Source organism: Puntigrus tetrazona, chromosome 7 (assembly GCF_018831695.1).
Source record: "Puntigrus tetrazona isolate hp1 chromosome 7, ASM1883169v1, whole genome shotgun sequence".
NCBI lineage: Eukaryota > Metazoa > Chordata > Actinopteri > Cypriniformes > Cyprinidae > Puntigrus > Puntigrus tetrazona.
Genome location: NC_056705.1, coordinates 15,145,843 through 15,160,813, shown reverse-complemented (window position 1 = coordinate 15,160,813; position 14,971 = coordinate 15,145,843). Strand labels below are relative to the sequence as shown.

The following is a 14,971-nucleotide window of genomic DNA, read 5'->3' as shown; positions in this document are numbered from 1 at the left end:
GACAAATTTAGAAATGCTCAAATTACAGCTCACATTGTACATTTCAGATTTTTTTTTCAGAAAGAAAAAAAGGATAATAATCAGTTACCACATACCTGTCTTTTTGCTCAGCTCAAATTTACTTGAATCATAACTCATCCTTTTGCCGCTGTGTAAAAAGAGATGAACAGTCATTATAAAACCACAATATATCAAACTATTTCAAGTGAATGCTTGGTTTGGTACTTTTATTATTTTATTAGTTTTGTTAGATTTGAATAAACCTTACCTGCACTTCTTGTAAATGCACACAATTGCTATGACTAAGAGGATGACGGCAAGCGGCACGAGGACTCCAATCAAGATAATAGTTGTTTGATCTACAACACAGCAAGCAGGAAAACCTGTTATTACGTGTGACTGACATATATGGTTTCATTTTTTTTTTAGATTAGATCAAAAATTTTACATTAGGAATAAATACAGTCTATTAACATTCACTTACCCAGGCCTCCCTCGGAGGGGTTGCAAAGATCTCACAGTTTGTGCCCGCAAAACCTTCAGCGCAAGTGCACGTATAACCAGAGCCATCTGCTTTATCTTGACAGGTACCATCATTCTGACAGGGCGAGCTCAAACATGGAGTCGCTGGGCGAGAACAAGGGCAAAAGAAGTTAAAAAATTAGTTTATTACTCATCTGAAACATCTGTAATACATGGAAGCTTGTTACATCCATGACATAGACATACAAGATACATGCATATCTCACAATACTGTCTTTTTCTTGGAAATCTAAGCAGTAAAATAGATAAAACATGGACTCAGTGAAACAAAAATCGATATGTGAGATGAGAATTCTCAAAAAAAAAAATACAATTATAGTTTATATTTCACAATTCTGATATTTCTTTCTGAGAATTGCGAGGGAATAAGTCTTATTTGTGAGATACAAGTTTTTGCCATAATTTTTTTCCCATGGCAGAAACGGGCTTCCGTGGTTTTAGTTAACTCCAATTCTGTATCATACCTAGAAAAACTAAAAGCTATCCATTATATTTTTATCAAATAGTCAGAATATATTGTATAAAATAAAGAGTGAAAATGCTCACATTTATAACAGTCACGTTTGGTGTCGAACACAGTGCAGATCTCGTTGTCTCCACAGCCCCTTGCTTGACACACCGCACCAGTGGTACTACATTCACAACTCTGTGAACAATCCTCTGTCGAGAATGTCTCCTTCAGCTGCGTGTGGAATGGGACAGAGAAACATTATTAGCATGTGCAATGCCTTTGACATCTTAACCTTTAACCTGTGTAGTATTTGACATGCATCAAAAGGCTCACCAGATAGTAGCGATCGAGAAAAGTGCATCCACAGTCGCTGTAAGGCACACAGTCTTGGTCGCTCAGGACAAAGCCGGGGGCGCACTGACATCCCTCCACACACTGTGTCTGCTCACACTCAGAGGGGGCCGCCAGGTCTGAGCAGGTCGCTGGGCATGGAGTCATACAACTGGAGTAAATGCTGTTAGGCCCACATTGTAGACCTAAATCATAAACACAAACGTTGTTTAATGTCACATGATTCTTCAGTAATCATTCTAATAGGCTGATTTTGTGCTCAGAAAACATTTCTTATTGGATCAGCGTTGTGCGCTTTATATGTTAGCTGAAACTATGATTTTAAACAAGGTTTTTATTGTATTTTTTATTTCTTAATGAAAAAATGCGTGTTTAAATTGCAGCAGAAAGGATAAAGTCTACAATCCATTAATGAACTGTTTAGTTTTTCATACCGCAATTCAGTTCTTGTCTCCACAGCCCTAGTACGACACCCTGATCTTGGCAGGCCCGAGCGTAGACGGCGTAATTTTCACAGCGCAGCTCTTCACTGCCCTGCTCGGCGCATAGGTCAAACACACAATCCCTGCAATGCAAACACACACGGTTGTGAATGACTGCATATCACAAGTTCATCTCAAACACACACATGCTACACCCGCTATGCATTACGTTTTCCTCTGAGCTCAGAAAGTGAACTCATACTCACACCCTCACAAATACATGCATGCATTACTCACTCCTGGAAGACATCTGGAGCGATCACATCATGACAGGCAGAGAAAAAACCAGCAGGGTCACTGAGAGCCCCACACTTTTTGTTCCCGTTCAGCTCTTCCAGCAGAGCGTTTGTGCAGCCCGTTGTATCAAACCCTGAATCTGGATCGGCCTCCACTTCACGCCTAATTTTAAAGACAGGACTATGACTGACTATTTCTGATGATTTATTTCATTTATAATGCACAGCACAACAGATACTCTGACTCTTCCATACTTGTGTAGGTGCACCATGTTTGGCAGAGATGTGGTACGAAGACCCGCCTGTCTGTCGGTCACTCTCCAGCTGTCTCCAAACTCATTGAGGTTGCGAGTGACTGTGCCGTCTGGTTTTGTGTACTCGTTACGGTTGTTTCCATCGTAATTACCGCACAGCCCGAGAACACGAGATCTGTATACACTTGGCAGAGTCACCACTATAGGGGGAAGAAAAGAGCAAGAGATTTTGTTATTACATACTTTACATACAAATTATGCAAAACTGTGCATAAAAATAATTGTGTGGATGTGAGTTTTGAGCTACCTGCTTGAGCATTGCCATCGAAGCGCACCGACAGGCCAAAGTCAGTTGTGAGCATCACATATCGGGACTTTGTCTTTATGTTAACTCCGCGCACAGGACTGTATGGTAGACCAACTTTCTCTTCATTGACCTGATCGACAAAAAACATGATATTGTCATTCTACTGTATTGAGAGGTCCATATATGAAGTAGACATAGCTATTATAGGATTTACTACATGTCCCATGATTCCTCACCAGCACTTTCTTCTTCTGCTGCATGCGAACAGTAATGCCGTACACGTCCACATAGACCTCGCGCAGGAGCGATACCCGGCTGATGCCTCCCTGACGCTGGTTTTTGCCACGGACAGAAAAAGGGGTGAGATAGCTGGGCAGAGCGGTGGTCTGAGTTATTACATAGGTATAAGCTCCCTGGTAGTGGTGATTGTATCTGTCAAAGGTACGATAGTGAGGGTCCCCAGCAATATTGCAGTCATCGAACTCTATAAGAAGTAAAAAGGGTTTGAGTTAGTCAATGTATGAGGTGGTATTTCTTTAGATGTCAACAAGTTGTAGTCATTCACCCCAAAAAACAGGGAAATACATGAAAAAATTAATTAGTCCTTATAAGCGAAAAACAACCAATTGTCTTTCATATAGTAAAGATGATCTTTTGATCTGAATTAAGTGGATTGCACTTAAGAAATGCAGCAGTCCTGAACTCACTCTCAGGTTTGCAGTAACGGTCTCCATTGCTGTCAAGATCACAGATTGAGTTGTCATTGCATTCAAAAGACGTGCAGGACAGCACTCCTCCATGGCTGCAGCTGCATCTCTGTTCACAGTGGTCAGTTATCCACGAATCTCCCACCTGAAATATACCAGGCAGTACTGTAACATTTGGTAACAAATAATGAAAGCAATAATATCTTTAGAGCAGTTTTTATAACGCATTCTTTATGGATCATAATGGATTATAATTTTTCAAGAATCAAGTTTTTGCTCTTTGGTGGACTGTATCATATCGTTGCCATTATTCTTTCATATAGAAAATTATTTAAATAATGAGCTGTTTAAAAGTTTGGAGTCTGTACGATTCTTAAACATATTGAGGTAAAGAAACTATGAAAGAAGTCTCTTATGTTCAACAAAGCTGCAGTTATTTAATAATAATCTTTTCTGAAATATTATTACAGTTACTACTGTACAGTACTAAAATCAGTAGGCAATTCTAGCAACTATACTCACGTCATGATACTCTCCATCGCTGTCAACACATCCACAGCTTGAGAGGGGAACACACTTGCCATCACTTAGCACAAAACCTCCATTGCACTGGCAGCCTTCGACACAACTATTAGGTGGTAATGGGCAGAATATGGGGAAGAGATCGGCACAAGTAGGAGGACATGGTGGTGTGCACTCAGAATAATGACTGTTTGGTGGGCACGGGAGAGCTAGAAATAAAAATACACAAAAGAAAGAAGTTTGACGCATTGGATTTGAATGACAATGATTCTCTGACATATTCAGAAGCCATTACTTCCTTCAAAATATGCATAGATATTCATTAATATTCATGCATAGCCTAGAGGTTATCAATGAAGAATCTCATAAATGCTTCATTTTTTCAGCATCACAGTTCTGCTCTTTTGATCTTTGCAATTCTAGCCAAATTATTCTTCCTCCTGTCATCCAGCTCAGCATCACATTCTCAGCACATCTTCTAGTCTTTTTTTCCCTCTTTCTCTTTCACTTACGACAGAAGGTGCTGTTTCTCCAGCTGATCATGACTCCAGCGCTATGACAGGCCTGGGCGTAAGCTTCAATGTTATCGCACAGAGTCGACTGCATGCCATCGTACTCGCACATGTCATAGATGCAGTTCCCCAGAAAAGCTTCTGGAGGAATAAGAGAGTGACAGGGCTTGAAGAGATCGGACAAGATAGATGCCGCACACTGTGCCTTGTACATTTCTTCCTCATTCTCGTTGCAGTTGGGTTTGTCATCAGGCCGTTCATCAGGTTTGCACCTGCAGATGAAGAAACGAGGCATGGGTGAACACCAATGAAGAATGAAGAAGTGAATCTTGAAACTTGAAACAGATTTTTCACTTCAATCATAAATGCAACTGTAATGCTTCCATCTATTGACGTTTGTGTTTATTTCGGAATTATAGAAAGGGACTATGAGGTAACAAACAATGTAACACTCACCCAGGATCACTATCTCCTTCTGCCTTCCAGCTGTTACCAAGCTCTGTGACATTACTGGCTGGTTTGCCATTAGGCATTAGGTTGTCATCAGAAGAATCTCCATTATAGTTACCACACATTCCACATACCTGTAAGATGAGAATTACGGTGATATGTGTCATGAAGATCTGATCAAAATCTGCTTGTGGAAATTGTTTCAGTTTTCTTAAAGCAATTCAAAACATCTGGACCAACAATGAAACTGTCTGGTTTAATAATCAAACATTTGTATCTGAAGACTTTATTTATAACTAATATTAGGGAGTAGAGGTGGGCATTTTGACACATAAAAGTGGACAAAAATAGGTTTGCTCAGTATGTGCTATGAACATGGTCTGTGCACATGCCTCTTTGACAGTGCTTAAAAACTGCCTCAAAGACGCACAAAGTGCGCACACATAGCTAAATGAGGTCTTTTTCTTTGCTGATTGCATTACCAACAGCTTAAAATCAATTGTTCTTACTCCCAAATTTTTAAAACGTGTGTAAATGATACATTTTTGTGACAATGTAGCACAGAAAACATCACGTTTTATATAACAGCTATAGAGGTAATATTCCAAAATTTCTACAGATATATTGCCCACCCCTATTACATAGGGAGATTTTCTTGCGTAGTTTCAAACCTTGTTGAAATAGTCTCCAGGCACTGTGATTTCAATATGGTGCACTCCATCAAACTTTACAATCAGGCCAAAGTCAGTATCCAGTACGGTGTTTACTCCACTGGTGAACACCCGAGCCTTGGCGGAACTGATGTCATAGGGGGTCTTTATCCTGCGTTCATTCACCTAGGAGTGGACAGAACAAATATGAGAACAAGCCAGAGTTTTGGCACAGATCATATCACCGAATGCATAAAATCTTATCTATGACATTAAACAATATTTCACTGTTAAATCGCTATTCATGATTTCTAATCAGAAGAAGACATGCAAATGCAGTGTAGTCAAAATCACTATTGCATCTCTTCCTTCTCAGGGTCTCACCAGTACTCTTCCATTCTTGCTGATGGTGATGTTGGCAGTGGGCAGGTAGACAGTCACAGAGCGAACGTATGAAGCTTCTGGTTGGCCGCGCTCTTCATTTTTGGCCACAATGGTGAAGGGTGTCACCATAGAGGTGTCGCATATCGCCACCAGCGTGTAAGTGCAGGTACCCATGTATGTGTGCATGATGCCATCAAAAGTGTAGTAGTGAGGATCACCAGCAATGTGACAAATGCCCACTCCTGCAAAGAAGGTCAATAAGCATTTGTCAAAAGGATAGGCAGACAAAGGACACAGATAGACAGATACATAAAAAGATTACGTAAGGTATGTACCTGTATTCACACAGCCTAGTTCTCCATCATTGACCTTGCATTCCTGAGCGGGACCACATTTCCATGCTTCACATGTCACTGTATTGAAAGGTGAACAAACACAGCGCTCTGTGCAATCATCCTTTGTGAACCAGCTGTCTCCAACCTTAAAAATCAAACAGATACACATTAATAATTGAAATGGACAAAGAGATAATCATAAACATAGAAATGAAAATATGCATAATTAAACTACACCTTTTATCACAAGATTGTGAACTGGAATGAGTTCAAGTTGTAAGAAACTATTTTAAATTTAAAAAAAAAAAAAAAACAATAATTCATTCAGTCATCTCAAGAACTCACAGGCCTATAGTTGTTGTCTTTGTCAGTGCAACCACATTCGCTGAAGGGCACACACTTATCTCCACTGAGGACAAAACCAGGGTCACACACACATCCCTCAACACAGGGCTCAGAGCAGGTGCCTTCAGATCCAGGGTCCTGACAACTGGCTGGACATGCTGAACCACATGGCTCATAGTGACTACCAACTGGACATTTAATAGCTGGAAAAAACATATGAATAAAAGAGTGGTGTTAAACACACCATTGCAACGGGGAAGAAGAGAATAAATGATAGAAAATAGAGAGGACTGGGCACTATGGGCAGAGACAGAGAAACATAAAACTGTTTTAGCACAGCCAGTTTAGGAAAAAAGAGACACACAGCACTCGCTGATCACACCCTAATTGAAGGGTGCACACTACAAAGGCTGAGTCTTAAAAAGGTTACCAGGATACAGTTAATTGCAGGTTTTAAGGGCACTATACAGAATGTCTGTAGGGTTCAAACACTTACGACAGAAGGTGTTATTCCTCCAGTTAATTGGCACCCCAGCTTGAGCGCACAGGTCAGCATAGCTTTGAATAGCTTGGCACAGTGCCACTGTGGCTCCACCAGTGCCACACTGATCAAACACACAGTTCTCAAAGTAAGGACCAGGAGGCACCACTGCATGACATGGCTTGAAGATTCCTAGAAAAGAATGATAAGTAGACTTTAATGTTGCAAAAAAAAAAAACAGATGTTGTGCCTCTATAAAAAGTACTGAACAGATTTGTTGGACTATAGTCATAAATAGAGTAGAAAAATTTACACATTTTGTACATTTACCCTATGATATTAGAATAATGTTCAAGTCATAAATAACATTCAGTTGAAAATGTATTATAATGATTGTAGTAAACCCACCCAAAGCACACAAATAAATACATGCATTGTAACAAAAACACGATTTATTCTAATTAATGCATTAAGAAGGCGAAATAGCATTTGCAAATGCAAATACTGACACTGATATTAGCAAAAGACAATATTTCTATAAACCAGGCGAACAATCCAGTGTGAGTGTGAAGGGAATCTATAGTAATTATAGGTGATTAAGAAATTAAGCCCAGAAAGAATGTTTAATTATTGTATTTAAACAAATTTTAGAATATGCTGATTTAAAATTATTTTAAAAATCATTAAAATAATGCAAATAAAAATATAGTGATGTGCGTCTTACCATTGGGGTCGGTGATCATGCCACAGCTAGTTGGTTTCTGTGCTTCACTCTCAATCTTGTCATCACATTCAATGTCTCCACCACCATGAGTACAGCTGTGCGAGAGAGGAACAGACACAAACGAATAAAGTTTGGATGATAAAAAGTTTATATTTAGAAATAAAACTAACAAAATTTTGCACGATTAAATATGCGTTCACTTACTCTGGTCTGTCGTCAGGCACCTGCCAGCTTTCTCCAAGCTCATTGGTGCTGTCTGTTGGTGTTCCATCTGGCTTGATGTTGTCATCCTTAGGATTACCATTATAATTTCCTGTAATCATATCAAATGATTATTTGGTTGGTAGTAGTATAAAGTATCTCTTAAATCTCCATCAGTTAGATAACTGAATTTCCAGTGCTTACCACAGAGTCCACATAACAGTCCGCTGTAGGACGAAGGCAGGGTGACATCTGCATGATGGTTTCCATCAAAACGGACACGCAATCCGAAGTCTGTCTCGAGCACCACAAATTTGCCACTTAGGAAGATCTTAACACCATTTGAGAGTGTGACAGGCACAGTGACCTGAACTCCATTCACCTGCAGGATGTACAAATAAGGTAAGCACAAGAATGGACTGCTGTTCTAGTCTCCTGTAATCTGTTCCTTACGTCTCACAAATCTTGGAAATGTCCCTTACCTGAACTTTGCGCCCCTTGCCCAAAATGATGGTTGTGTCATGCACGTTGATGATGACAGATCTTACATAAGACACTTTCTTATTATTGTCTCTGTGCTCGTTCTGCGTCTCTACAGAAAAGTATGGCAAGCCTGTGGTCTCATTACAGGGCTTAGTAAGAGTGTAGGAACAGGCGCCCATGAAGTGATGTACTTTATCATCAAAGGTGTTATAATGAGGGTCACCGGAAACTGAGCAAATGCCTGTGCCTGAAATAGAAAGATAAAAATGTAGAGATAAATCTCAGAAGGTTTATGTGTTAACAACATGTTTGCGCAGACCTAGTATTATATTTGTTACCAAGTGGTTTGCAGCCATAGTCTCCATCTTGAAGTTGGCAGCTCTCAGTAGGAAGACAGCTGGTGTTGTAACAGTGAATATTTCCTCCACCCTCACATGTACACTTCTGTGTACATCCCTCCAGATACCAGCTCTCATTTACCTAAATATGGCCACATTGACAGGAATGCGTTAGATAATCCACCAGTCAAGCACATTTCTCCTGTTTTAAATATTTACACTTTATGAAAATTCTGCAGTGTGTTTTAAGCTGTCGTATAGACTATAAAGATGCTACTAGAATGAGTTCTGATATATAAAATTCATGCATTGATTCGTACAGTGACCCTTTCGTCCAGTAGGTGGCGACAAGTGTCATGTTGTGTGGTGTAGAGACTTAATAAATCATTTAACTCAGTCATGCTCAGTTGATGTATGTTTATTATTATTCTTTATAAGAATGTGTCCGATATTGTTATAGCAAATGAATGAATGCAATTCATGCTTACTGAACATGATTTCAAGTCAGGCTTTGACGAGAATAAATGAAACGTAATTAAAATATGTGCTTTGAATATTAACTACATGATAAATAACTGAAAGCGACAAACTATCTGGAACTGATAAACAGAATAACACAGAAAAGTAGCAGACTGTAAAACAAATATTAAAGAATTCATTAATTTGCCCAATTTATTCTCGCCGCAGTGCATTGCTGGAATTTTACCTACATTTCAGTCAAATGTGCTTACATGGAGTAAGTCATGAGCTTGTTGTAGGGTTATTTGAGTTGGTGTTTTTGTTGTTTAGAGTTTTGAATGTGCTTGTCATTTTCTCGCAAGAATAATGACTGACAACAGGCAGAAAGAATCAAAGTGAAAAGATATGTATTATACTCCTTAATTAATTTATTAATCAAATGGCTATTTATGTGAACTACAAGAGCTACTGTTTTTAGTTAATTTTATTTGAAGTGGTTCTTTGAATATTTTTAATCTAAACTCCAGTTTTTACACTTGTGATCACTTCATTGTCTAGGGCCCCAAAGCCCAAGGAGTCAGCTGTAGTTTTAAACTCACTGGATGGTAGGAGCCTGAGGAGTCCACACAGCCGCAGTCTTTAAGAGGCACACATTTGTTGTCACTGAGGATGAAGCCAGGGTCGCACTCACAGCCTTCAACACACTTCTCACTGCAGCCCGGGGGTCCATTGATACCCAGACATGTCTCTGGACAGGAGCTCACACATATGGAGTAATGGCTGTTTGGAGGACATTCCAGAGCTGAAGAAAAATAAAGAAAATTATGGAAACAAGGTTAAAGTGGAGATACAGTATGTAGCTCCCCAGTCGCATGTACTTCCCTGTTTTAGTATTTCTGTCTTCTCTGCCTTGGCCATTAAAAGCATAAAAGCCTCATAAATTATAAAAACAATAAGGCTAAAGTTAAAGTAAGTGTTCAGCTCTAGCTTTTCTATTCTAACCTTCTGAACTGCATTCACTTCAATAATTTATATTGTGCATTAGAGGGAACTGAAAACAGGCTTGAGAATGTGAAATGTGATTCTTGCTTGGATGTAAGACTCCATTTTTGTTGCTCTATTATATGCTCAGACCATTTCTCTACATTTTATGCAATATCATACAATATAACAAAGAATTACTCACGGCAGAAATCTGGCTCCCTCCACTGATGGACAGGAGCACCTGCACTCAGACAAGCATCAGTGTAAGCCTGAAGCTGGTCACAAAGAACATGCTGCAGTCCCTGGTAACGGCACATATCAAACACACAGCTCTGGAAGAAAGGCAACGGGTCCACCACATTTATGCAGTCCCTGTGAGGAGCAAATGTGAGAGAAAGTGTGCAATGATTTAACAATGTAATTCCTTTGTTTTCTCAGATTTGAAATAATATGAATAGTAGAGCATGCATATTTGTTATTCTTCATTTCAAATGAAAGGATTCAAGATTGTTTACGTGCAGATAATGCTATAATTTGGTAAGTCCTAACCTAAATGCTCCGTTTGTGTCAGTTATTCTCCCACAGTTCTCTGGGTTTGACACCACACCCTCCAGCACAGGATCGCAGGGTGGTTGAGGCCCGGGGTCCGGCTTGCACCTGAAAACAAGACAGATCTGCACTGATCAACACAGGCATCATAGAGCATCGTCATTATCAAGACATGCCTGAGAATTTGAAGTCAAGCTTTAACTCTTGAAAGCATTGCCCTGCCTGTTGTGCGGTTGATAAAATTAAGATAAGCGAAAGTTACTGACGTTGCATCCTCATCCTCATCAGTTTGCCAGCTGTCACCAAACTGATTTGAGCTGTCGGTTTGGGAGCCATCTGGCTTAGTGAAATCATTGTTGGGGTTTCCATCATAGTCCCCGCACAGGCCACACATCTGGTCATAGTAGGAACTGATAAAATGAGGAACAAAAAGAAAGAGATTAATGTAAAGATATTAATTTTCCCAGAGATGCTTTTTTTGGATTTTAGTCATAACCTATAACCTTTAACAATCATTGTGGGTGTTAGTGTTTTCAGCGAAATACTGCTAGAACTGTGCATGTATTCCAGTAAGTGTTTTTTCAGATTTCCTTTACCTAGGAACTGAGATCTTGGCGTAATGGTTTCCATCCCACTGCACCTTCAGGCCAAATGGAGTTGTGAGAATAACATACTGTCCAGCAATAGACAGCGAAATGAGTGGAGATGGGGAGTGAGGAAGAGACACCCTGAGTCCATTCACCTGTGTGTGTGTGGAAAAGATGAATTAAAAATTTAATTACAAGATTATTGGCAAAAAATGGACAAAGGGATAATGTTACTATGAACAAGAAACATTTGGGAATGTGTCAGGAATATTGTGTACATTGACATAACTCTCAAAAAAATCTCAAATCTAGATCTCAAGATTATAGAATATCTGTACGTAACATAATGGTTTAATGAAGGCAGTGGCTGTGAATACTGACCAGAGTTCTCTTGTTTTTCATCAGTGTCACAGTGATGCCATCAACAGTCACGTACAGTTTCCTCAGGTAAGAAACACCAGTAATTCCTCTCTCTTCATTCTTAGCCTCTATTGAGAACCACGGGCCTGTAGACCCAGGAAAAGGAAAAAAAATAAGGTGAAGTTATTTTAAAAGCTGTATGATGTATATTCTTATTGAAGTAAATTTTTAGGTTATTTTTACGGACATTTAATGTAATTCAATAGTTTGCTACTCCATAATCAGCAGTTACTAGAGTGCTTTGGTCATCAGTCCAAAGCACTCTAGTAACTGCTGATTATGGATAGTTGACTTTGGCCATTGCTTACCAGTGTTGTTTTGGCAGGTCCGGGCCAGAGTGTAGGTGCAAGTCCCCATGAAGCTGTAGTATTTGCCATCAAAGGTGTTATAATGAGGATCACCAGAGATAATACAGTCTTGAGATTCTGGGAGATTGAGGAAAGAGATCAACTATTTTTGAAGCTCTATCTCTCTAGACAAATACACATGATGGAATGTTTAATTTAAATATAGAAGGATTAATTGCATCTCTCTTTTTGGAACCATTGCACAAAGCCAAGCCCAGTTGTTATCAGGATGAAGTTGTATAATTACATCAACATCTGTTTGTTTAACATTGCTAAACTAAACTTGTATGATTTATGTCATACATTTATTTTAAAAAGACATCATTGCTGTAGCCTGACTGCAACTGGAAAGATGGATGTTTGAAAATTGATCGTAAACATGCTTCCTGAATCAACCAGAGCACTCACCTTGTGGGTAACACCCAATTATACCACCCTGTATTCCACATTGTTCCATTGGTGGGCAGTCAGCAGCTTTACAGGTGGCAAATGGGGGCTCGCACTTACACAGCAGCTCACAGTCTTTAGTGTAGAACTCTTCACCTGGCTAAATCCATGAAGAGAGGAAACGTCATACAAATCCTAGTTGATTGACTGTAACAAACCATTTTTGTCCTAAATTATGCCAAATTCAATTTCCTCACCTTGTAATAATTTCCATTATAGCTGCAGCCACATGTTTCTTCTTTCACACACTGGCCAGCACTGAGGATATATCCAGGGTCACAAACACATCCTTCAGAACAAGGCCCACTGCACTGACTTGGTGGAAATGGAGTGCAGGAAGGCTGGCAAACTGGTGCGCATGATTCAAAGTGACTGTTGGGTGGGCATTTCAGAGCTGGAGAGGAAGAATGTGTGCTAATCAGAATTTTGTGACTTCTCTCTATTTGACAGTAGAAGAAATAGGGCAAGCCATTCATGTATTTTTGTTTCTGGTTAAGAAAGATGTATTTTTCAGACATACGACAGAAGGTGCTGTTTCTCCAGGGTCCAATTGTGACTCCGCGGTCCTGACATTCATTGACGTATGACTCTATTGCTTCACACAAAGCAGAATGAGCACCATCCAGCTCACAAACGTCAAACAGACAGTCTTGGAAGAAACCCTATACACACAAGGTTAAGATCAGTAAGTATGTCGTATGGATAAAATAATGCAGCAAAGCTTTTCAAATTAACATATTCAACTTCACTCACATTGGGGTTGACTTTTGGGTGGCAAGCAGCAAATGGACCATTGCTGTCCAGTATGATACCACAGTAAGCAGGCCCTTCATACAGATCCTGCTCATCATCTGTACACCCTGGGGATGGGCCAACATCTGGCTTGTTACACCTGAAGACAGAATTCGAGTGAGTCATCTATGATGTGAAATAGTTGAGATACGTTTATAACAGCATGTGCCCTGTGTAGTGCCTTACTCAGGGTCTGTGTTCCAGCTGTGGCCAAAGTCATTGGGGCTTTGGACAAGTTCACCAGTTGGGGTCTGGAAGTCATTCTGAGGGTCTCCGTTGTAGTCTCCACACAGTCCACAGAGTTTATCCTCGTAGCTGTAAAATGAACACAAGTATGCAGAGACATTTAAAAGTAATTTAAGTTTTAAAGTTTTTATTAAAAGATTTTAATGAGAACCGTACTCACTCCTTGATAACTTTAATGTCCATATAGTGATTTCCATCATAACGTACGGTTACCCCAAAGCTCAAGGCCACCGTGTAGTGCTTGCCAGACATAAAAATGTCAACGCCACTGACAGGACTGACGGGAATGTTCACATTTGTTCCATCAACCTGAGAAAAGGTAGAAAAAATAATTGTCATTTTAAACTGAGCTACTAAATTACATGTATACATGCACAAATAATGTGTACATGACAGTGTATAGATCATTAATACTGAAAATGATGTTTTGTCTTACTTGAACAGTTCCTCCTTTCAGAATGGACACTACGACTCCAAGCGCATGGACATGAACTGCTTTTACATAGCTGATATGAGGATTGTTGTAGCGATTCTCGTTGTCTGTGTATACGGCGAAGTGAGGCACATCTGTGCTGTTACAAGGCTCGGACATCAGGTAAGAACAGTTTCCCATGAAGTCATAGCGCCGGTTATCAAAGGTGTTATAATGGGGGTCACCAGAGGCAATACAGGTGGAGGTTCCTATGAATAAAAATCCCTTGATGTCAAAGATAAAAACCCAAACAAAAATGCTTATAGTTGAAGATTGTATAGAATAGCTTCATGTTTGGAAGGTAGCATGTTGTTTGAAGGTATTCATAGATGACCTGTAAATTGATAGCTTGTAAAATAATTGTAGGTTAAGGAAAGATTGTTGTGGTTTTCTGTGGTTTACCTTTAGGGTAGCAGCCGTGCACTCCACCAACCTCCCGACATTCTTCTGTCACAGGGTCACAGGAGTTGTCTACGCAGTCAAAGGTGTAGTTACCAGCACAGCGACACAGTTTGGAACAGCCATCTCCAAAAATGATCTCTCCGGGCTGAGTGTAAATACAGACAAAGATATTTCAAAGCAAATCTTTAGATCCAAGAGCTGGATAAAAGTCAGCCTTACAATCACAACTCTGGTACCTCAAAGTAATTGTTTTCTTCATCCAGACATCCACACTGCTCAATAGGAACACAGCGGCGCCCACGGAAAACAAATCCGGGTTTACAGAAACAGCCGCTGATGCAAGAACCAGAGCAGTTAGTAGAGGGTTCTGCGCAGGAAGGAATACAGGCTGGGCATAATCAATGTACTCAGAGTCTGGAGGGCAGTTCACTGTTTGAAGACATGAAGTGTTTGTTTATCTATACAAATGTTATAAATGCTGTTTCTAATCAAAATATAACAAGTTTAGCT

At 39.8% G+C, this 14,971-nt stretch overlaps 1 protein-coding gene across 1 annotated transcript in view; it reads right to left on the bottom strand.

Annotated features, from left to right (window-relative positions):
• The window catches only part of zanl (zonadhesin, like), a 31,824-nt gene that overhangs the window by 750 nt on the left and 16,103 nt on the right, over positions 1-14,971 (bottom strand). The window contains 42 exon segments of the mRNA XM_043244221.1: positions 96-148; positions 269-359; positions 485-499; positions 502-627; positions 1,090-1,225; positions 1,328-1,530; positions 1,780-1,910; positions 2,065-2,226; positions 2,319-2,517; positions 2,625-2,754; positions 2,861-3,108; positions 3,332-3,476; positions 3,854-4,062; positions 4,366-4,637; positions 4,822-4,949; positions 5,487-5,651; positions 5,850-6,091; positions 6,185-6,329; positions 6,530-6,732; positions 7,026-7,202; positions 7,735-7,829; positions 7,939-8,047; positions 8,140-8,317; positions 8,418-8,665; positions 8,757-8,898; positions 9,815-10,017; positions 10,402-10,571; positions 10,749-10,856; positions 11,015-11,158; positions 11,345-11,490; positions 11,717-11,841; positions 12,064-12,180; positions 12,511-12,649; positions 12,747-12,943; positions 13,070-13,211; positions 13,303-13,441; positions 13,528-13,656; positions 13,748-13,896; positions 14,024-14,268; positions 14,462-14,606; positions 14,698-14,855; positions 14,858-14,890. Of these exon segments, the coding sequence (XP_043100156.1) occupies positions 96-148; positions 269-359; positions 485-499; positions 502-627; positions 1,090-1,225; positions 1,328-1,530; positions 1,780-1,910; positions 2,065-2,226; positions 2,319-2,517; positions 2,625-2,754; positions 2,861-3,108; positions 3,332-3,476; positions 3,854-4,062; positions 4,366-4,637; positions 4,822-4,949; positions 5,487-5,651; positions 5,850-6,091; positions 6,185-6,329; positions 6,530-6,732; positions 7,026-7,202; positions 7,735-7,829; positions 7,939-8,047; positions 8,140-8,317; positions 8,418-8,665; positions 8,757-8,898; positions 9,815-10,017; positions 10,402-10,571; positions 10,749-10,856; positions 11,015-11,158; positions 11,345-11,490; positions 11,717-11,841; positions 12,064-12,180; positions 12,511-12,649; positions 12,747-12,943; positions 13,070-13,211; positions 13,303-13,441; positions 13,528-13,656; positions 13,748-13,896; positions 14,024-14,268; positions 14,462-14,606; positions 14,698-14,855; positions 14,858-14,890 (6,441 nt within the window).